The sequence below is a fragment of the Oncorhynchus mykiss genome, chromosome 15, assembly GCF_013265735.2.
Source record: "Oncorhynchus mykiss isolate Arlee chromosome 15, USDA_OmykA_1.1, whole genome shotgun sequence".
Classification (NCBI taxonomy): Eukaryota; Metazoa; Chordata; class Actinopteri; order Salmoniformes; family Salmonidae; genus Oncorhynchus; species Oncorhynchus mykiss.
This window is the reverse complement of record NC_048579.1, coordinates 17,985,839-18,008,012: the sequence shown is the minus strand read 5'-3', so window position 1 is coordinate 18,008,012 and position 22,174 is coordinate 17,985,839. Positions and strand designations below refer to the sequence as shown.

At 41.0% G+C, this 22,174-nt stretch overlaps 1 protein-coding gene across 1 annotated transcript in view; it reads right to left on the bottom strand.

Annotated features, from left to right (window-relative positions):
• LOC110489724 (heparan-sulfate 6-O-sulfotransferase 1-B) overlaps positions 1 to 18,168 on the bottom strand; it is a 102,287-nt gene extending 84,119 nt beyond the window's left edge. Inside the window, exon 1 of the mRNA XM_021562515.2 lies at positions 17,104 to 18,168. Within this exon, the coding sequence (XP_021418190.1) occupies positions 17,104 to 17,621 (518 nt within the window). The 5' untranslated portion in view covers positions 17,622 to 18,168. The remainder of the gene's footprint in view (positions 1 to 17,103) is intronic.
• Between the last annotated feature and the right edge of the window lie 4,006 nt (positions 18,169 to 22,174).

Genomic DNA, 22,174 nt, shown 5'->3' with positions numbered 1-22,174 from the left:
TGATTCTCAATGTCTGAGTTCTTTAGGTGCCTTTTGGCTGTCATGTGCCTTTTACTGCGGAGTGGCTTCAGTCTGGCCACTCTACCATAAAAGCCTGATTGGTGGAGTGCTGTAGCGATGGTTTTCCTTCTGGTAGGTTCTCGCATCTCCTCAGAGGAACTCTGGAGATCTGTCAGAGTGACCATCGGGTTCTTGGTCACCTCCCTGGCCAAGGCCCTTCTACACAGATTGCTCAGTTTGGCCAGGCGGCCAGCTCTAGGAAGAGTCTTGGTGGTTCCAATCTTCTTCCATTTAAGAATGATGGAGGCCACTGTGTTCTTGGGAACCTTCAATGCTGCAGACATTCTTTGGTACCCTTCCCCAGATCGGTGCCTCGACACAATCATGTTGTCTCGGAGCTCTACAGACAGCTCTTTGACTTGATGGCTTGGTTTTTGCTCTGAAAACTGTGGGACCTTATGACAGGTGTGTGCCTTTCCAAATCATGTCGAATCAATTCAATTTACCACAGGTGGACTCCAATCAAGTTGTAGAAACATCTCAAGGATGATCAATGGAAACAGGATGCACTTGAGCTCAATTTCGAGTCTAATAGCAAAGGGTCTGAATACTTGTGTAAATCAAGTTTTTTTTATTTTTTTTATATACATTTCCCAAAATTTCAAAAAATCTGTTTTTGCTTTGTCATTGTGGGTTATGGCGTGTAGATTGATAAGGGAAAAAAATATTTCATCCATTTTAGAATAAGGCACTAACATAACACAAGGTTCTGAATACTTTCCGAATGCCCTGTACTCATCAGGCACATTTCTTGTCCTTGTCCTCCTAGTGAGTTTATGATGGACCATGTTAAAAAAAAGCCTAGAATCTGTGAGCTGAGCAATGTAAGCCATTATAGCATGCCTTGAGATAAGCTAACACCGGTAAAAATGTTTCTCAATTAGAACATAGCAAGCAAGTATCAAATTATTTGTTTAGAGGATCAAGTCGAACAGGTGGATCTAAGCCCAGTGTCTTCTCACGTTATTATTAGTGCATCGCTTATGCTGTAATATTCCACAACTCTATAATCAAAGGAAATCCTCCTCCTCCTTAGGCATGTACTGGATTTACTGCCTAAAAAATAAACTACTACTAACTTGTCTTGTATACAGTATAGGCCTACATGTACACAGCAACAGAGCAGTGAACACTGTACAATCCTTGCCCAGGCAAACAAAGCTGAAGGATTTTCAAAGCCGCAGAGCCTTCTTTGGTGCCGACGGCCTTTAATCCCCACTGATCTGATAGGATTAACACGAGGACTATGCTGGCGCTGGCTCAGAGAGCCATGGCTTTGCTCCGGTGCCTTGGGCTCGCCTAAAAGTCAGGTCAGACGGATTCGACGGGGAGAAATGATTTAGGCGAAACTCGGGTGACCTAAAGACTGTCAACTGGTATCCAGTTCGCAGGTTATCGTGAGGTAGGCTAATACTGGCATTTGGTTAGCAGGTTATCGTAATACGAGAAAAACCATTGCAGGCGGATTGACCGCACACAAATAGGGCACAAAGGGCTCTATCTGATATGAAATCCCATTATGCATTCCATTTCCATCTGCACTTCCATTTTGAAGCCAAACCCTCAGATGCGCCAATGACCGTATTAGCTTGCCCCTGACTGACTAACCCACTAACTGAAGGTTTGGCAACAGATGCACGGCAAGAAGACCCGCACTCTCCAATACATAACGACAGAAATCAAATATAAGCTTGAAATAGATTGTCAAGATGCCGTGGCACAGACCCCTCTCTCCACTCTGCTCAGAGACAGAGCAAAACAAGGTTCAGAGGAGCAGCTAAATTAAATCCAGAGGAGTCAGACCTAAAATAGTTTGGGTATGACCTCCTTCTGCTTATTGGCAGTGGCGAAGTGGGCCTCTTCAATAATTTACTTCAATTAAGCCATCCTCCCTCTCCTATCTTCTCCCCTTTTTAGCCACTTTAAGCAGTTTCTCCTCAAAGCTAATGGTGTTATAGCGGGCAGGCCATACTTGACTGAACAGTTCATGCACTGTTGCCAAAAGGGATTGGGTGGGAGTGAGAGTGACTAAGACTCCCAATTACTTGGAATGTGTCTGCGGTGGCCGTCCTCATGGACGGAGGCTAATGCGGATAGCCCACTGGATTTCTTTTTTAGCAGGGGTGGCAAATTCAGCGCAGATTTTGCTGCGAAGAGACAGAATAATTAGATCATTTGTTTTGGTACTGTCCATATGTAGCTTGTTTTTTGGTCGCAGCAGGTTCAGGAATGGCTGAAGAATTTGAACTTTTGCCTGGAGCTAATTCGAATTTCCTGCAATTCTAAAATAATGTTGGTCACAGATACCTTTAAAAAAAAGAAGTAGGTGTGTGGATCAGAAAACCTGTCAGTATCTGCTGTGACCACCGTTTGCCTATTGAGGCACGACACATCTCCTTTGCATAGAGTTGATCCGGCTGTTGATTGTGGCCTGTGCAATGTTGTCCCACTACATTTCAATGTTGTGCGAAGTTGCTGGGTATTAGCGGGAACTGGAACAAGCTGTCGTACCTCGACGCAGAGCATCCCAAACATGCTCAATGGGTGAAATGTCTGGTGAGTATGCAGGCCATAGAAGAACGGAGACATGTTCAGCTTCCAGGAATTGTGTACAGATCCTGGCAACATGTGGCCGTGCATTACCATGCTGAAACATGAGGTAACGGCAGCAGATGAATGGCACGACAATGGTCCTTGGGATCTCATCACGGTATCTCTGTGCATTCAAATTGCCATCGATAAAATGCAATGGTGTTTGTTTCCCGTAGCTTATGTTTGCCCATACCATAACCCCACCGCCACCATGGGGCACTCTGTTCACAACATTGTGAACATCAGCAAACTACAAACGATGCCATTTGTGAAGAGAACACTTCTTCAGTGTGCCAGTAGCTATGGAAGGTGAGCATTTGCCTACCGAAGTTGGTTAAGACGCCAAACTGCAGTCAGGTCAAGACCCTGGTGAGGAAAACAAGAACGAAGAGGAGTTTCCCTAAGACAGTTTGTGCAGAAATTCTTTGGTTGTGCAAACCCACCGGTTCATCAGCTGTCAGGGTTGCTGGTCTCACAGGTGAAGTAGCCGGATGTGGAGGTCCTGGGCTGGCATGGTTACACGGTTGCGAGGTTGGTTTGATGTACTGCTATATTCTCTAAAATTACGTTTAAGTTTACACTGAAAACCTTTTACCATCCCGAAAATTATTATTTGTTGGAGTGGCGGTAATGATTTTTCAGCCACGACCCACCCCTGCTAAATGAATACAGGGGAAACACTTGATAGCCTAACAAATGCCTCGGGCAATGGCTCGGGCAATTTAATCAAGTCAGCTAAATGCCCTCTCCTAAATAACCTACCACAGTCAAAATCCCAGACTGACCACACATGCTAACTGTGGCCATTTAAAAAAATAATAAACAGCAGCTATTGAACACATCATCATCTGGATAAGCACTTTGTTTTCTTATTAGCAGAACAGTGTGGGTAAAGAAATGAGCAAGAGAGATTGTTGTCTACACATGCTACAGGGTTAGGATAACACACTTGGGGGTCAAGATCCCACAGTAAAGAATTTACTCATAAAAATATGGTTGGGTTAAAACCAGTCGCTCGCTCACACACACACTGTTTTCACTAGGATTTGTGCCGTTTTAGAGGCCCTCCTCTTGGTGGCAGAGCCAGAATACTGCTGTTTTAAAGCACATTTTCCACATTTCTATTCATTTTGCAATGGGGCAGATGTAAAATATATTTTACAGTTTTAATACAGTTTGTATTCTTAACCCAGTGTACAGTGCATTCGGAAAGTACGCCTTCACTTTTTCCACATTTTGTTACATTAGTCTTATCCTAAAATTCATAAAATAAATGCTTTCCCTCAATCAACACACAATGCCACAAAGTGAAAACAGGTTTTTAGAAATTTGTGCAAATGTATGAAAAACAGAAATATCTTATCTACATAAATATTCAAACCCTTTGCTATGACACTTGAAATTGAGCCCAGGTGCATCCTGTTTATATTGATCATCCTTGAGATGTTTCTACAACTTGACTGGAGTCCACCTGTGGTAAAGTAAATTAATTGGACATGATTTGGAAAAAGGTACACACCCGTCTATATAAGGTCCCACAGTAGACAGTGCATGGCTGAGCAAAAACCAAGCAATGAGGTCGAAGGAAATGTCCGTAGAGCTACGAGACAGGACTGTGTTGAAAGGCACAGATCTGGGGAAGGGTAACAAAAAAAATGTATTTAGCTGTGAAGGTCCCCCAAGAGCACAGTGGCCTACATCATCATTAAAATGGAAGAAATGTCCTAGCGCTGGCCACCTGGCCAAACTGAGCAATCGGGGTAGAAGGACCTTGGTCAGGGAGGTGACCAATAACCTGATGGTCACTCTGACAGAGCTCTAGAGTTCCTCTGAGGAGATGGGAGAACCTTCCAGAAGGACAACCATCTCTGCAGCACGCCACCAATCAGGCGTCTATGGTAGAGTGACCAGACGGAAGCCACTCCTCAGTAAAAGGCACTTGATGAAACCAAGATTGAACTCTTTGGCCTGAATGCCAAACTGCGTGGTGGTGGCAGCATCATGCTGTGGACATGTTTTTCAGCGGCAGGGAATGGGAGAGATCCTTGATGAAAACCTGCTCCAGAGTGCTCAGCCATTCAGACTGGGGTAAAGGTTCACCTTCCAACAGGAGACTGACCCTAAGCACACAGCCAAGACAACGCAGGAGTGGCTTCGAGACAAGTCTCTGAACGTCCTTAAGTGGCCCAGCCAGAGCCCGGACTTGAACCTGATCGAACATCTCTGGAGAGACCTGAAAATAGCTGTGCAGCGATGCTCCCCATCCAACCTGACAGAGCTTGAAAGGATCTGCAGAGAAGATTGGGAGAAACTTCCCAAATACAGGTGTGCCAAACTTACCCAATCGCTGCCAAAGGTGCTTCAACAAAGTGCTTAGTAAAGGGTCTGAATAGTTATGCAAATGTGATATTTCAGTTTTTATTTTTTACACATTTTCAAAAATGTCTAAAAGCCTATTTTGATTTGTCATTATGGGGTATTTTGTATAGATTGATGAGGGGGGAAAACAATTGAATCCATATTAGAATAAGGCTGCAACATAACAAAATGTGGACAAAAATCAAGTGGTCTGAATACTTTCAAATGCAGTGTAAACTAAATGTATAGAAGTTACTATACAAGAGACAAAATAAGTGTAAAACTAATAATGACTCACTCCATGCTTTTTGGTAACACTACAAAGTTCTGAAGTTTTAGGCGGAGCTAGAAAGTTGGTTGTCAGAAGTATTACAGTATAAGCATACTTTTAATCCATCTGTCTGCATATTTCAAGACATGACATATAGGTGTGTAGTGAGATACTCGATGGGCTGGACTATTCTTTTTTGTCGTCACTCATTTAGAAAACATAGTAAAGTCAATCAATCCACTATCATTGACACAATGGGAATATCAAATGATTTATTATTGAAATAGCATGGGCGACTGAGGAAAACACAATTGGTACAATTTAAGACCAGGTGGCAAACAATAACGCAGGCATTAGGGATGGGGGGGGGGGGGGGGCAGGCGGGGCTGGGCTGGGCAGATGTAGTCGTTGTTTTTATGTGTCTATAAGTTGTCGTTGACATGTATAAAAGTTTGTTTACAAATGTAAAAAAAAAAAGAAAAGGTAAAATAGCACTATATACAGTTGAAGTCAGAAGTTTACATACACTTAGGTTGGAGTCATTAAAACTCATTTTTCAACCACTCCACAAATCTCTTGTTAACAAACTATAGTTATGGCAAGTCGGTTAAAGACATCTACTTTGTACATGACAAGTCATTTTTCCAACAATTGTTTACAAAAAAATTATTTCATTTATAATTCACTGTATCACAATTGCAGTGGGTCAAAAGTTTACATACACTAAGTTTCCAGTGCATTTAAGCAGCTTGGAAAATTCCAGAAAATGATGTCATGGTTTTAGAAGCTTCTGATAGGCTAATTTACATCATTTGAGTCAATTGGAGGTGTAGCTGTGGATGTATTTCAAGGCCAACCTTCAAACTCAGTGCATCTTTGCTTGACATCATGGGAAAATCAAAAGAAATCAGTCAAGCAATTTCCAAACACCTGAAGGTACCACGTTCATCTGTACAAACAATAGTATGCAAGTATAAAAACCATGGGACCACGCAGCCGTCATTCCGAACAGGAAGGAGACGCGCTCTATCTCCTAGAGATTAACGTAAATTGGTGCAAATCAAAGTGCAAATCAATCCCAGAACAACAGCAAAGGACCTTGTGAAGATGCTGGAGGAAACATGTGCGAAACTATCTATATCCACAGTAAAATGAGTCCTACATCGACAGAACCTGAAAGGCCGCTCAGCAAAGAAGAAGCCCACTGCTCCAAAACCGTCATAAAAAAGCCAGACTACGGTTTGCAACTGCACATGGGACAAAGATTGTACTTTTTGAGAAATGTCCTCTGGTCTGATGAAACAAAAATAAAACTATTTGGTCATAATGACCATCGTTATGTTAGGAGGAAAAGGGGGAAGCTTGCAAGCCGAAGAACACCATCCCAACTGTGAAGCACAGGCGTGGCAGCATCATGTTGTGAGGGTGCTTTGCTGCAGGAGGGACTGGTGCACTTCACAAAATAGATGGCATCATGAGGAAAGACAATTATGTGACAATATTGAAGCAACATCTCAAGACATCAGTCAGGAAGTTAAAGCTTGGTCGCAAATGGGTCTTCCAAATGGACAATGACCCCAAGCATACTTCCAAAGTTGTGGCAAACTGGCCTAAGGACAACAAAGTCAAGGTATTGGAGTTGCCATCACAAAGCCCTGACCTCAATCCCATAGAAGAGTTGTGGGCAGAACTGAAAAAGCGTGTGCGAGCAAGGAGGCCTACAAACCTGACTCAGTTACACCAGCTCTGTCAGGAGGAATGGGCCAAAATTCACCCAACGTATTGTGGGAAGGTTGTGGAAGGCTACCCAAAGCATTTGACCCAAGTTAAATAATGTAAAGGCAATGCTACCAAATACTAATTCAGTGTATGTAAACTTCTGACCCACTGGGAATGTGATGAAAGAAATAAAAGCTGAAATAAACCATTCTCTCATTTCACATTCTTAAAATAAAGTGGTGATCCTAAATGACCTAAGACAGGGAATATTTACTAGGAATAAATGTGAAAAACTGAGTTTAAGTGTATTTGGCTAAGGTGTATGTAAAACTTCCGACTTCAACTGTATATGTATATTATATAACACACACATATATTTAAATAAAGCTAGTTTACTGCAATTCTACACCTTTTGTCATGGAGCTGAGAGAAAAATGTCAGTTTCAAAGCTAATTTCCTTCAATTAAACACATTTTTGACATAGCATAAGAACAAGGCATAAGCCATCGAAATGGAATTTTACATTTTTGGAATTTTATATTCTCCCGGACAGTGAATGTTAGTTCTCAAAGATGATGTTATTAAAAAATATAATACTCCATTATCTTTTTACATGCTTTATCTGGTTTTAGTCATTTTAGTTTACACTGAAAACCAGTGGTGTAAAGTACTTAAGTAAAAAATACTTTCAAGTACTACTTAAGTCATTTTTTAGGCATCTGTACTTTACTATTTATATTTGACAACTTTTACTCCCTTACATTCCTAAATAAATGTACTTTTTAACCCTATACATTTTTCATGACACCCAAAAGTACTCGTTACATTTTGAATTCTTATTAGGACAGGAAAATAGTCCCATTCACGTACCTATCAAGAGAAAATCCCTGGTCATCCCTCTGATATGGCAGACTCACAGTGTGGAGTGTGCTGCTGGCAATCCGTAAATTCTTAATATTAGGAATTTAATGATTTATACTTTTACTTTTGATACTTAAGTAGATGTTTGCAATTACATTTATTTTTGATACTTAAGTATATTTAAAACCAAATAATTTTAGACTTTTACTCAAGTAGTATTTTGACTGGGTGACTTTCACTTGAGTCATTTTCTATGAAGGTATCTTTATTTTTACTCACGCATGACAATTGGGTACTTTTCCCACCATTGCTGAAAACCTTTTACCATCCCGAAAAGTATTATTTGCACCACTGCTAAACACTGCACACAGAGGGAAAGCAAGCCAGAGAGGCTTTGGCTTTTCATTTGTCTCCACAGCCCGTTAGTAGCTTAACCATGGCCCCCATACCCTGCCACACGCTGGCCGGGCCCTGTCCCACAGCCATGCACTAAATCACATTCGTAAACCACCGGTGCTATTATTACCTCTAAGGAACACCTTTCAACGGGATTACAGGGGTAGGAGGATTCCCCAATTGACAGGTTATCTATATCTGCTCATCCCCCGTACCCTCCTGACCCCTTTTGAAAAATCAGCCCAAGTTCATTGCTCAAGCTAGCCTATATTTTAATTCACCAAGCACGTTATCCCACCAAGCCTCTATAGGTGATATTGTGTAGTTACTAGCTCAACACATTATCCTTCATCTAGAATAGGCTACTGAATTCCTGTTCTATTAAGAGGATGGTAGAATATGCTATTCAAAATATCTAGGGTCTCTCTTTATATTTGCATCAATTAAGCATCTGTCACCTAATGATTAATAAATACAAGGTGACTAGTCTATTTGATTATTAATGATTATTGGCACCAGCATTCAAATCTGAGGTGGTAAGTGTGGTACATCCAATAAAATGTCCAACCCCACAACCACTCACTAATAATCAGATCTGGGGGATATACAGTGTCCTTTAATTTGATGAAATAGATCACCTTCAGTTCCAAGAAAAGCTACAGTGTCAAATCTGGAACAATGGCATCACTTGGACGAAAGGCAAGCTGCTATTGTGGCAGTAGTTACACTCAACACCAATGTTGTTGCACAGTCTGAGCTGCTGGACTAGTAGACGACATTTGTCCTTTGCAGGAATACCAGCGCATTAGCGAATCGTTGTTCATACAAGACATTCTTAGGGTCATTACATTTTTCTATTCATTAACATGAGGCCAAATTTGTAAATGCACGCAGCAGTCAAGTTATGCAGAAATGTTTCAGCAAACTGATCCTCTTCAGTGTGCAGGTTGAGTAGGTAAACGCCACAAACTGTAATTCTTCACTTCAATTTCTAGGGGGAAGAATTGTTGATGTCTGTCTAAATGACAAAGCAAGAGACTAGACTGACAATTTTAAAACAGCCACACCAGTAGAAAGCTTAAAGATGATGGCCAGATCTTCTCCATGATGTTGCTCAACTATTTACATCAATAAATACAAGTTTTTTTCAAAGTATGATATATTTGGGCTTGAAGTGACAAATCTGAACTGCCCACTTTGCGAAAATCTGTTTAAATGAGGTGGCTTTTCCTATATGACATTTAAATTTTTTCAGCCTACATTTAGTTTCAGCCTGGCAGTGCATATTAATCAGAAACAGATGCAACGTCAGTCAAAGGTCAATTTTCCTTTATTTTTTAGTTAGTCTGTATTAAAAATTCATAAACAGTATCTGACCATTTTACAAAATTGTATAATTGCATGATACGATAGCATTTTGCAAACCTACTCCCCCAGTCCCCCCAAGATTAATGTTTTTTGACCACTAAAGATTTGCTTCACTAAATGCTCCACTGCTTTCATTGGTGTATTGTTAGCTAGAAAAGGCACCCACAAAATAAAATCAGAAGGTCATTGTAGCCTATCATTTCACATCCCCTGTGAGAACCATGAGCATGGACTGACTTGGCTTTTCTGGGCCGCAGCCGGCAGACGTTTGAGGTGTCCATTTCAATGTAGAAAAACACATATCAGACTTCAGAGATAGGCCAGTGGTTTCTATCGGTGGCAAATATTTCCATAAATCAATGCGTTTGACAAATCCAGCTCCAGAATCAGCCAGAGCCAGCTGGCTAATCTTTTGAACATGGTGTAGTAAAAATAAAGGGAAAAATGCAACAGATAACATAAGCTCGCTCGATAAAAATTTGCAAAATAGTGAGATTAGGTTAGCATGCTAGCTAGCTACACCGAAAGCCGTCAGTGACCTATTTGTTGATGTTTATCAACTCCACCTGGAAATTCCCACACCCAATTTGTATAAGTAGCCTTTGTCATTCTTCAGAGCTGGAACCTAAACGTGCATTTTCTCTCTAGGACAGGGAATTACGTTGAAATAGTGTCAGCAACTTCCTCGGGGAGGGTCATTAAAACCCAAAGGCTATAGGGTAATTGTACCTGTTTTCTAAATATTATGTTTTCTGTTGTTGGCAGACAAAGGACAAGACAGTCAGTCCCACAGGGAATCCAAACAGTCTGTTGCCAAGGGATACTTAAGAGATTAGTGCTCAAATAATCAACCATTGTAAGTGAATTTGGTAGAGTAGAGACACAAACTTGTTTCTAGGTCGGGGATGTTTTCCAGGAACTAATCATTTGTGCTGTGGGGGGAGGAAATGTTGTTGAATGCATTTTGAAGGACATACTTCACAGATTAGGCAATATACTGTAAAATTGATATAACAACTATCCTGACCCAGTCCCACGCAAATATAGACACAGCCATTCTAGAAAAAACATATTGCAGAATCTGAGAGAATGTGAAAGAAACTCGGTCTGCCAAAGTTCACATACCTACGTAAACCGATGCAAGCAAAAGCGTTGACACACCTGGGCAACTCTGTCTTCATTCTTGAGGGACTCTATAATTAATCATGCAAGCGGATTAGAAAATGGGCCCATTTCTAATTAAGGCAACAAGGAGGTTAGGAAAACATGAGGGTCGTTCCATGTAATTTAAGCAAGCCATGACACCCACCATCTCAGATTGTTCTGAAATCATTTCTGTAGTTAGAAACAGATATGATTAGCATTCCTGCAACATTATTTTGTTGAAATATGATTTGATCTCTGAGAAATTAAGCTAATTGTGTGGCTTTTGACCATTTCTTTGGATTCCTCATGTCAGCCTACTCACTGTTAGAAAAAAGTCTAAATCGGATGTTAGGTACTATATATTTATTGAAAATTACATGAATCCTATAAATTAAAAAATGGCAAATTTGCATACAATCAGTTAGCTTAATTTCTCAAGAGATCAAATTATATTTCAACAAAATAATGTTGCAGGAATGCTAATCTTATCTGTTTCTAACAGAAACATTTTCAGAACAATCCGAGATGGTGGGTGTCAAAATCCTCTTTCTTGTGGAATGACCCATGACATATGGAAGAGATTAACATGGGTGATATGAGCATACTTGTGATGAGATAGGGTGATGGTCCATGCCTCAGTTAGTTTGAGGTACTTGTCGGCTCGCAAGACCTCATTCACTGCAGCTGTTATTGCCACAACGGTGATGAAGCTTGACTTTGGGGGGAAAAAAAGACACCAATACTTGAGGGAAGCACTTTTGATATTTCATGAGTACCCTGAGAATCCTACTCCCCAGAGAGGTTTTGCTGTGAGAACACTCAGGGATCTTTTTTCATGTTTTCATTCAGAGCCTTCAAGACCTTAATGCCACAGACTGCTCTTTCATCAAGGGAGATTAACTCCAAAGCACCCATTCATCACCTTCTTCCCCCCTGTCACGTGTGTGTACAGTACACGTGTTTATGTAATATATGCATGAGTGCGTGTGATAACATATAGGCCAGGGGTCCCCAATTACATTCAACCGATTTTTCCTTGAGTGGATGGTCGGGGGGCCGGAACATAGTTCTAAATCATTTGTACACTGCAAATTGACCACTAGAAACCCAAACAGACATAGCATTTGACAAAACCAGAAAAATGGCAAACATTGATTACATTACAAATCACATATGCCTCTCTAGTTATGCATGGGAATACTTAGGAACAGATTTCCTCATTTAAATGTGCTTTGAGGTGATGCCCTGGTGACTTTACAGTCTTATGACCAGCAACAACAAAAAGAGGTTTGCTTTTGCGCAGAAAATGTGTGTGTGTGGGGGGGGGGACCCGCCGGCCACCGATAATGAGCCTTTACTGTGGACTTTATGATGGCCATAATGAGTTACTGCCCCCTCCATGAAATCCATTAAAGGCGGATATTAAAAAAAAAGTCTGAGCTCTGCACTGAATTACATCAGTATCACATGACCACATTACCCACATATAACTAACAAGGAGGATTAATCAGAGGCATACACACAGTCTACTGGAGCCACTTTCAAAACTGCAAAAAAGGGTCATCGTAGTGATCAAAACAACAGACAGGTTTTGAATGCCCTGTATGATGTGATTAGGACATTTCTTTCTTTTCAAATTCACAATTTAAATGGCATTGATGCCATCACTCTTATCGGCTATTTGATTGAAGTACTTGCATTACTTTTCTAGAGGTTCTGAATTAGATGTGCAAAAACACATGAATTTATTTATTTATTTAATTTATTTTACCTTTATTTAACCAGGTAGGCAAGTTGAGAACAAGTTCTCATTTACAATTGCGACCTGGCCAAGATAAAGCAAAGCAGTTCGACAGATACAACGACACAGAGTTACACATGGAGTAAAACAAACATACAGTCAATAATACAGTATAAACAAGTCTATATACAATGTGTCTATATATAAGTCTATATACAAAAAAAATTTATTTTGTAAATGACATTGCCAAAGTCGAGGATTGGTAGGATGGTCAGTTTTACAAGGGTATGTTTGGCAGCATGAGTGAAGGATGCTTTGTTGCGAAATAGGAAGCCAATTCTAGATTTAACTTTGGATTGGAGATGTTTGATATGGGTCTGGAAGGAGAGTTTACAGTCTAACCAGACACCTAAGTATTTGTGGTTGTCCACGTATTCTAAGTCAGAGCCGTCCAGAGTAGTGATGTTGGACAGGCGGGTAGGTGCAGGTAGCGATCGGTTGAAGAGCATGCATTTAGTTTTACTTGTATTTAAGAGCAATTGGAGGCCACGGAAGGAGAGTTGTATGGCATTGAAGCTTGCCTGGAGGGTTGTTAACCTCTTTATCCTACCCCCTCCTTTTTCGAACATTCTGTTAAAAATTGCGCAACATTTCAGAGTCCTGCTACTCATGCCAGGAATATAGTATATGCATATGATTAGTATGTGTGGATAGAAAACACTCTGAAGTTTCTAAAACGTTAAATCACGGCTGTGACTATAACAGAGCGTGTGTTTCATCGAAAAGCGCAAGAAAAACTGGTCACTGAAATCTGAAAAAAGTATCCATGCGCCCCTTTCATGGATTATTTCAAGGAAACCAAATTTAATATGGAGACGGATGCAAATTCCTACAGCTTCCACACGATGTCGCCAAAAACGTCATTTTCATTGACAAAAATCCTTTGAGACATTACAAATAGATCCGTGATTCCATCCAGCCTACCTCAATCGATTTTGGAAGATGGAAAATGGACACTGTTTTCTTTTGTAGCTGCTATTGAATACAGATCGCCCAGTGATCAATTTGATCGCTTATTAACGTTTACAAATACCTAAAGTTGGGTTATAAAAGTAGGTTGAAGTGTTTTGTCAAAGAATATAGGCAACTTCTATAATTTTTAAACATGACGTTGCGTGTTGGAAGAGAGCTTTTTTCGTGATGCAGACAGGCTATACAAATGGATATTTTGGGCATTCATGGACGGATTTAATCGGGAAAAAGACCAATTTGTGATGTTTATAAGACATATAGGAGTGCCAACAAAGAATATCATCAAAGGTAATGAATGTTTTATATTTTATTTCTGCGTTTTGTGTAGCGCCGGCTACGCTAATTATTTTGTTTACGTCGCCTTCAGGCATTTTGGGGTGTTGCATGCTATCAGATAATAGCTTCTCATGCTTTCGCCGAAAAGCATTTTAAAAATCTGACTTGTTGGCTAGATTCACGACGAGTGTAGCTTTAATTCAATACCCTGCATGTATATTTTAATGAACGTTTGAGTTTTAACGAGTACATTTAGCGTAGCGCATTTGCATTTCCAGGTGCCTACTTGAGACGTCTGCGTCTCAAGTAGGAGCAAGAATTAACACAGTGTCCAAAGAAGGGCCGGAAGTATACAGAATGGTGTCGTCTGCGTAGAGGTGGATCAGAGACTCACCAGCAGCAAGAGCGACCTCATTGATGTATACAGAGAAGAGAGTCGGTCCAAGAATTGAACCCTGTGGCACCCCCATAGAGACTGCCAGAGGTCCGGACAACAGATCCTCTGATTTGACACACTGAACTCTATCAGAGAAGTAGTTGGTAAACCAGGCGAGGCAATCATTTGACAAACCAAGGCTGTTGGTGAATAGCATGCCCTGGCTGTGACCAGTCCCTCAAACCCAGCAATGATGAGGTTGAGGTACCTAAACATCACGCTCATGTTTACTTCACATTACCACACAGATAATCATGTGTCTATTTTGAAGCGAAATGTAATGGCAGCTGTCTGATAATGAATATGCTAGATGCACATGTCATGCTGTGTAGAATATAATACAAAATATGAGCTGCTAGAGGGGACCGTAATCAGTGGTGCATTCATTAAGCCAAAGGGTAAGCCAACTCACTCACACAATCCATGTTGTTAAAAACAGAGAGGTGGGTGGGAGGGATACTTGTTGATGTGGCTCTATTGGTCAGAGCTGCAGGTTGTGATGCACATCTGTAATAACTATGAGGCTTTGCTGGCAGCAGAACCAGATTAGACCCGCGCTTCAGGACATAATTGATGCGCTCAGCCAGCAGTGTGCAGCAATAGACCACTTGAGCTTGTATTTTTACCCCCTTCTCAGCCAGTGATTGGACATAATCATCCATGAAATGCCCAATTTCCATCAGTATAGCCTGTGGTGGACCATCCGTGATGGTCGGCCATTGTGCCGCATTCTAAAAAGGCCCCTTTTCATGTCTTTTGGGGCGCTCACAATCCAGGGCTTTGTTTTTCACGGTGGTTGGGAAAGGAGGGATATAGTCGTTATTAAAATGCGTCCGTGATACAGGCACATCAGAGACTAGAACAACAACAGTCAGTGGTATCCAGAGCTCATATAAGGGAAAGAGGCCAATCACTCACACTGAATGGTCAACGGTAGAGATGAAAACACCCCCAGGAAATAGAGCTCCAATTTTTTTTTGCCATACACATATAATAAGCATTTCTAAGATATGAATGTCTCAATATACATGGAAATGTACATAGAAAAAACAGTAAACCAATCTCAGATGTTGGCTCCGTCTGCCACGACAAAATAAAACTAACCAAATGTATTACTGTTCACCGCCATGTATATTTGACAGCATGTCAGGAGACCTTGAATCAGGGCAACTAACACTGGCCATGGAAACACGGGTATGCAACATGCATGCGGCATGCCTTTTGAATGATTACCCCAGACACAATTCTATGTTCCAAACCACTGCGCTCCTAAAACTGTGGCTCAACTTTCATAATACTGCATGAGGGCAATTTCATGGTAGCATAGTGATGCCGAGACTCAAGATTTTTCACTTTAAAAAAAATGTAGGTATGCCAAACAAAAACCAATGATTGCAAAGATAATGGCACTCCAGTCTGCTTTTCACCTCATTTACTTAAAATTAACACAAGGCACATCTCAATAGGCGGTCCAGATAAGTCATGACATAGCACAAGTGGGGGGGGCTTTCCTCTTTTGTTCTCCATTGTTCCTCAAGGAAGGGGGAAGGCCGATGACATCAAGTATTACCATTAGACAAACTCCTTGAATGCCCTACTCCTAGAAGTTTGCAGTTGTGTCTAAACCCCCCCCCCCCCCTCTTTTGTTAAAAACATATTTTTTTTTACCCTTTAGTGTGTGTACTTTACTGTATTTATACTTGGGATATCGCTTTTCGATAGTAAAAGTTCAAAAATCGCTGTGCATAGATCTTTTAATTGAACAAAAACACATTTACTTGAAGAACAGCGCAGATGTAAAGTTTCGTAACAGAACGACCGTTTGTTCCGTCATTCTGTTACCTAACTTTGTATGATGATTTGATAGTAACATAACGGACAGGTGTTTTTTTTTTTTTAACAACGTATTTAACTAGGCAAATTTAACTAGGTTATTAGTGATTGTTAAGCCCCAATGTGGAACTTGGTTTTCACCAGGCTAAACGAAACCAGCACTGGGACTCTGGCCATTAAAACTACTACAAAGATGGCCCTGGAAGCATAGTGATAGGTGAAACTACACCCATAATAGTGTGGTCCACAGCTAGGGAGCATGCTGATTACTGTGGTACCATGTGCCAGGAGACCCGCACTCAGAGGGAAACCCTCGCACCACCCAAATGAATGGGAAGAATTCTGCAGAGGGTCTCTGTTGTCAAAATAGCATTGGAAGTTGCTAGAGTGTAACAAAGCCTCCCAAAAAAACTGCAAAGTTTGCACTGCAGCCAGGCCTGTGCCACACATCTCAACAACACTGAGGTGAAAACGGGCATTTATGAAGCATGGGGTGGGCCATATCTGGTCCAAACCTAAAATGTGTGAATTCATGGTATGTGTGTGCTTTTTTGCAGCACTCCATGAACAACAAAGGTTTGAAGTCAAGTGAATCCATCAGGTAAGCTACAGCAATGTGATAAAACCGTAGAGAATCATTATATTGTTCAGTGTGCTAAATAATGTAGTCATAGAAATAGACACATTTAAGTAGCCTATAATGTCATGATAAAAAGGTGGCAAAAGTGTACTTTCTACTCCAGAGGACACCGATGTGAACATGTACCCTGGTGTGATATTGCAACCACTTAAAACAGAACAGGAATCCCATCGGTGTTTACAAGAGCTGTTGATAACGCAGTAATTTTCCACTTTCACTTCACAGTTGGGAGCAGATTGCCCGTGTTTACACCGCCCGCTGGGTTGAGTGGGGCATAGGGTCAACAGCATAGGCTGTGGTTGTGTGGCTCTTTATTCGAATATAGCCTACGGCATCACTGATGAGATGGCAAACGGAATGTCAAAACAACATACCTCAGTTTTTTCGATTTGTTTTCCTTCTTGTTGAGCACTCCAGGAACGCAGTTTGTGAGCTCGGTCCAATCTGCATGTAACCCGCAACTCCAGCCAGTGGAGAACCTCGAAAACAGCCAGGTCTCCTTTCTGTTGGGACGGTAGCATGTACACTTTTTCTGCCCTGGTCTGCAATCACATGGGACTTCTAGTCTAACATTTTGCACTAGATGCCTGCCAAAAGTGGTTCCGCCAGTTTTCTGTATGTGAAGAAACACTATCACGTCTTCACCCTTGATCTCGAAATCAACGGTGCGTTCCAAGTCTCTGACAGGGAAGTAGTACTTTTTTATATAATGGGGATCCGGAGTGGGGAAAATATCCATATTGTCCTCGGCGAGGTACCCCTGTGGAGACCCGAAGTTCATCACCCCAGGAGCCACGTACTGATATAAAATCATCATGAAGAAGACGGATCCGACGACGATCAACAAAAATTTGCTGGTCCTCTCAACCATGTTCCCTCCAGTGCCGTTCATTTGTTACCATCTCCCAGATAACCGAAATGGGGGTACTTGGTACCTGAGCGTTGCGCTCTTCGTTTGTCCCTCCATAGACAGTGGGGTTTTAGCTCGTCAGAGGACCAGGGAGCAATGAGAGAGCAGGCTTGGATACATTGTATCTCGCCCGCTTTCACAGAGCAACCTCAATCCGAGTTGGCAAAATCCCAAAGCTGCGGATCAGAAGCAACTTTGAACCCTGGTACGCCGACAGTCACAGCACTCTCAGCTCCTGCAGAAGAACTGTTCGCTTCTTACCAAAGTAAGCAGCATTCGAATCGTCTTCCCCCTCTACACTGTTGTTCGGTCGTCACTAGTTACCACAGCCACAAAATCATAAATCCCGCCCATTTCTACAATTTATCTTCTTAAAATCTGATTTTCAAATCTTAACCTAACCTCAGCCCTAACTTTAAACACACTGCTAACTTTATGCCTAACCTCAAATTAAGACCAACATTTATTTTAAATAATATAGCCAATTATCACTTTGTGGCCGTGGTAACCAGTGAAAACCCGGTTGTTCTGTTGCTCTAGGACCAGCATGCACAGCGACACCCACTTCTCAACACACATTTACGTTCATCTCACACACGCAAGAAAACCTACCTATAGGCCTACACGTGTAATTATTTGTTTACAATACAACGCCCACAGTGGAATTCCTTGTCTCTAACACCATATTAAATTACTATTATAAACTGAATTAACAACATATTCTATATCATATATGGTATCTACAATGTGTTCTATAATTAGTCTAATGTGTCTAATTTATCCTAAGGAATGAATACAAAGGAATAAGGAATGAATACAATGAGTGTGATTACATGCACACAATAATACGATGTGAATAGTAATAGTTCGATTTTAACGTTTACATGCTTTGCAAGAAGAATGATTGCCCTAATAATCCTGTTTGCATCGACACATCTCAAATCAGGCCACCTGATGCAGAAAATTGCCAATCAGAATAAATGTACCACAGCAACCATGTTATTTTTGCGGTGCGGAGTTCAGACATTTATGGTTTGTATGTGAAAACTATTTCTTAAATGCCTACTTTTAGTTTCTCCGAACTAATTTCACTCGCGCAAAAGAAGGAAACTCGCGCTGCTCGTGCGCAGATTAAATGTTTCGCTCTAACTCTGATTAAAGCGTTTACATGTCCTAATATTTCAAAATATTGCTCAGAAAACCAGGTGTTTTAATAAACGTATGCTTACTTCGATTATGAGTTTACACGGATTAAGATAAGAAGAGTAAGGTGTTTACATGACTAATGCCATACTCGGCCTACTGCCATAATCAGTTTATTAATATCAAATTATTAGTGTTCATGTGAACGTACTCAATGAAAGGCACTGTGACAAAATATGTAATTATCTTCATCAAACAACAAGCATTTGTAGGTCTAATGTCAATGAAACACTTCACAGTGAAAAACAGTGGTGTCATACACCACAACATTTTGAGGGTGCATTTATGGCCAAATCCCCAGATTTACATAATTTCACTGTATTGTATAATTGTATTCCAAAAATTGTCCCCTCAGTTTCAACGGGCATGTGATGAAATTTGTTTTAACAAGGTATAATGTTTACCTGGATACACTGTAATAATGTCTCTGAAATTATTGTATCAAGCAACAAAAATTTAACCGAAATGAGAGTAATGATTATCAATACGGTAGTAGAATGTTAACCAGAAGATCAAACCTGCAGAAAACCTTGGAAGCTTCAGGTATGTAAAAGGTTGGTGTTTTACATGGGTGCATTAGAAGGGGGCGATACTTCTTTTACCTCAGACACACAAAACAGTGTGCTATATTACTCCCAGGGCTATGTATAGGGTTGCACAATTCCTGGAATGTTCAATAAATTCCCTGGTTTTCCCGAATCCTGGTTGGATTATTCCCAGTCAGGAGTGACTAAGCATTAAATCCGCAATCCTCCGAACAGGATTTTGGGTAAACCAAGTAATTTTGTGAAATAGTTATTGCCGTCATAATCATGCAGTTCTTATGTACCAAGAATGTAACACATCCATAGATTGTCCAGATTAGGCCTATAGTATTCTTACTTCTTCTAATTCAAATGCAAATTGCTTTCTTGATGTGATACGGATGAGATTGGTTAAATGTACTCTACTTATGATTATGGAATGGGCATGTAGCTTATCACAGAGACGAAATATCCATACTTTTTGCCCAGATATATTGATACCTGTACCTTACTCTGGTGGTTTGTGTGTAGGCTACACCACTTGGCTATACATCACACACTTAAAGCTGCAACTCTTTGTATTTTTTAAATATTCAAAAGCTCCAATAACTTGCTAGTGGTCATCCAATGTGTGATGCAACAGGCATCAGTGGCGCAGCGGTCTAAGGCACTGCATCTCAGTGCTAGAGGCGTCACTATAGACCCTGGTTCGATTGTATCAAAACCGGCCGTGATTGGGAGTCCCATAGGGCGGCGCACCATTGGCCCAGCGTTGTCAGGGTCTGGCCAGGCCAATATTGTAAATAAGAATTTGTTCTTAACTAACTTGCCAGGATAGTTCTTAACTGACTTGCCTAGTTAAATAAAGGTTAAATGAAATAAATAAAACCGCTACCTTTATTTATTTATTTTATGTTATTTCACCTTTATTTAACTAGGTAGGCTAGTTGAGAACAAGTTATCATTTGTAACTGCGACCTGGCCAAGATAAAGCAAAGCAGTTCGACACATACTGTACAACAACACAGAGTTACACATTAAATTAAAAAACATACAGCCAATAATACAGTTGAAGAAAATCTATATACAGCATGTGCAAATGAGGTAGGATAAGAGAGATAAGGCAATGAATAGGCCATGGTGGCGAAGTAATTACAATATAGCAATGAAACACTGGAATGGTAGAATGTGCAGAAGATGAATGTGCAAGTAGAGATACTGGGGTGCAAAGGAACAAGATAAATAAATAAATACAGTATGGGGATGAGGTAGATTGGATGGGCTATTTACAGATGAGCTATGTACAGGTGCAGTGATCTGTGAGCTGCTCTGACAGCTGGTGCTTAAAGCTAGTGAGGGAGGTAAGAGTCTCCAGCTTCAGAGATTTTTTGCAGTTTGTTCCAGTCATTGAGAGCAGAGAACTGGAAGGAGAGGCAGCCAAAGGAACAATTGGCTTTGGGGGTGACCAGTGAGATATACCTGCTGAAGCACGTGCTACAGGTGGGTGCTGCTATGGTGACCAGTGAGCTGAGATAAGGCGGTGCTTTACCTAGCAGAGACTTGTAGATGACCTGGAGCCAGTGGTTTGGTGACGAGTATAAAGCGAGGGCCAGCCAGCGAGAGCATACAGGTCGCAGTGGTGGGTGGTATATGGGGCTTTGGTGACAAAACGGATGGCACTGTGATAGACTGCATCCAATTTGCTGAGTAGAGTGTTGGAGGCTATTTTTGCAAAATGACATCGCCGAAGTCGAGGATCGGTATGATGGTCAGTTTTGGCAGCATGAGTGAAGGATGCTTTGTTGCGAAATAGGAAGCCGGTTCTAGATTTAATTTTGGATTGGACATGAGTCTGGAAGGAGAGTTTACAGTCTAACCAGACACCTAGGTATTTGTAGTTGTCCACACATTCTAAGTCAGAACCATCCAGAGTAGTGATGCTGGATGGGCGGGCAGGTGCGGGCAGATATCGGTTGAAGAGCATGCATTTAGTTTTACTAGCTTTTAAGAGCAGTTGGAGGCAACGGAAGGAGAGTTGTATGGCATTGAAGCTCAGTTCGAGGTTTGTTAACACAGTGTCCAAAGAAGGGGCAGAGGTATACAGAATGGTATCTTTCTGGCTGATAATGTAAATATAACATGTATAACTTTTTTAGTACTGGTTCTGACAACATTGTTGCTCAAATTGAATTGGGTTATCTTCCATCTTGTACGTAACTGTTATCGCATCGACAGTCTCACATTTCCAGACTCTGTTGGGTTGTCACTAGTTACCACCGCCACAAAGTAACAATTGTGTACACTGAGTTTCAGTTAGATAACACAGCCACAAAGTCTCAGAACAGATGTTGATGCTACATCATCCCAGCGGCAACTACCAATGTAATATGAGGTTTCTGGGATATCGTGTTCAAATCTAGAAAAAAATAAAATAAATACTCAATTCTTGCCAGAGGGGTCTCCAAAAACAGCTGTACAAACGTATTTACACAGTGCAGGTTTAATCAAACCATGAACATTTTTTTACTCTGTATGTTTTTGTTGAATCATATGCTAAACGCTGGCCAGTCTGCAGACCATGAACCATAGAAACGGCTGGTGGCAGACCGTGTGTAGCATGATCACAGCAGTGCCATGACAAAATGCCACACACTTGTCAGTGAAATGAACTGAAATCGGCAACATAATCTCTGCGATTGAGTGCTGATGCTCTATTAGGAACATGCACTCTTCTGTGCCGGCGCTGTAAGAGTACTTGTGTGCAGCCGTTTATTCATGCTTTAACCCCATTTGTTTAGCAGTCACTAG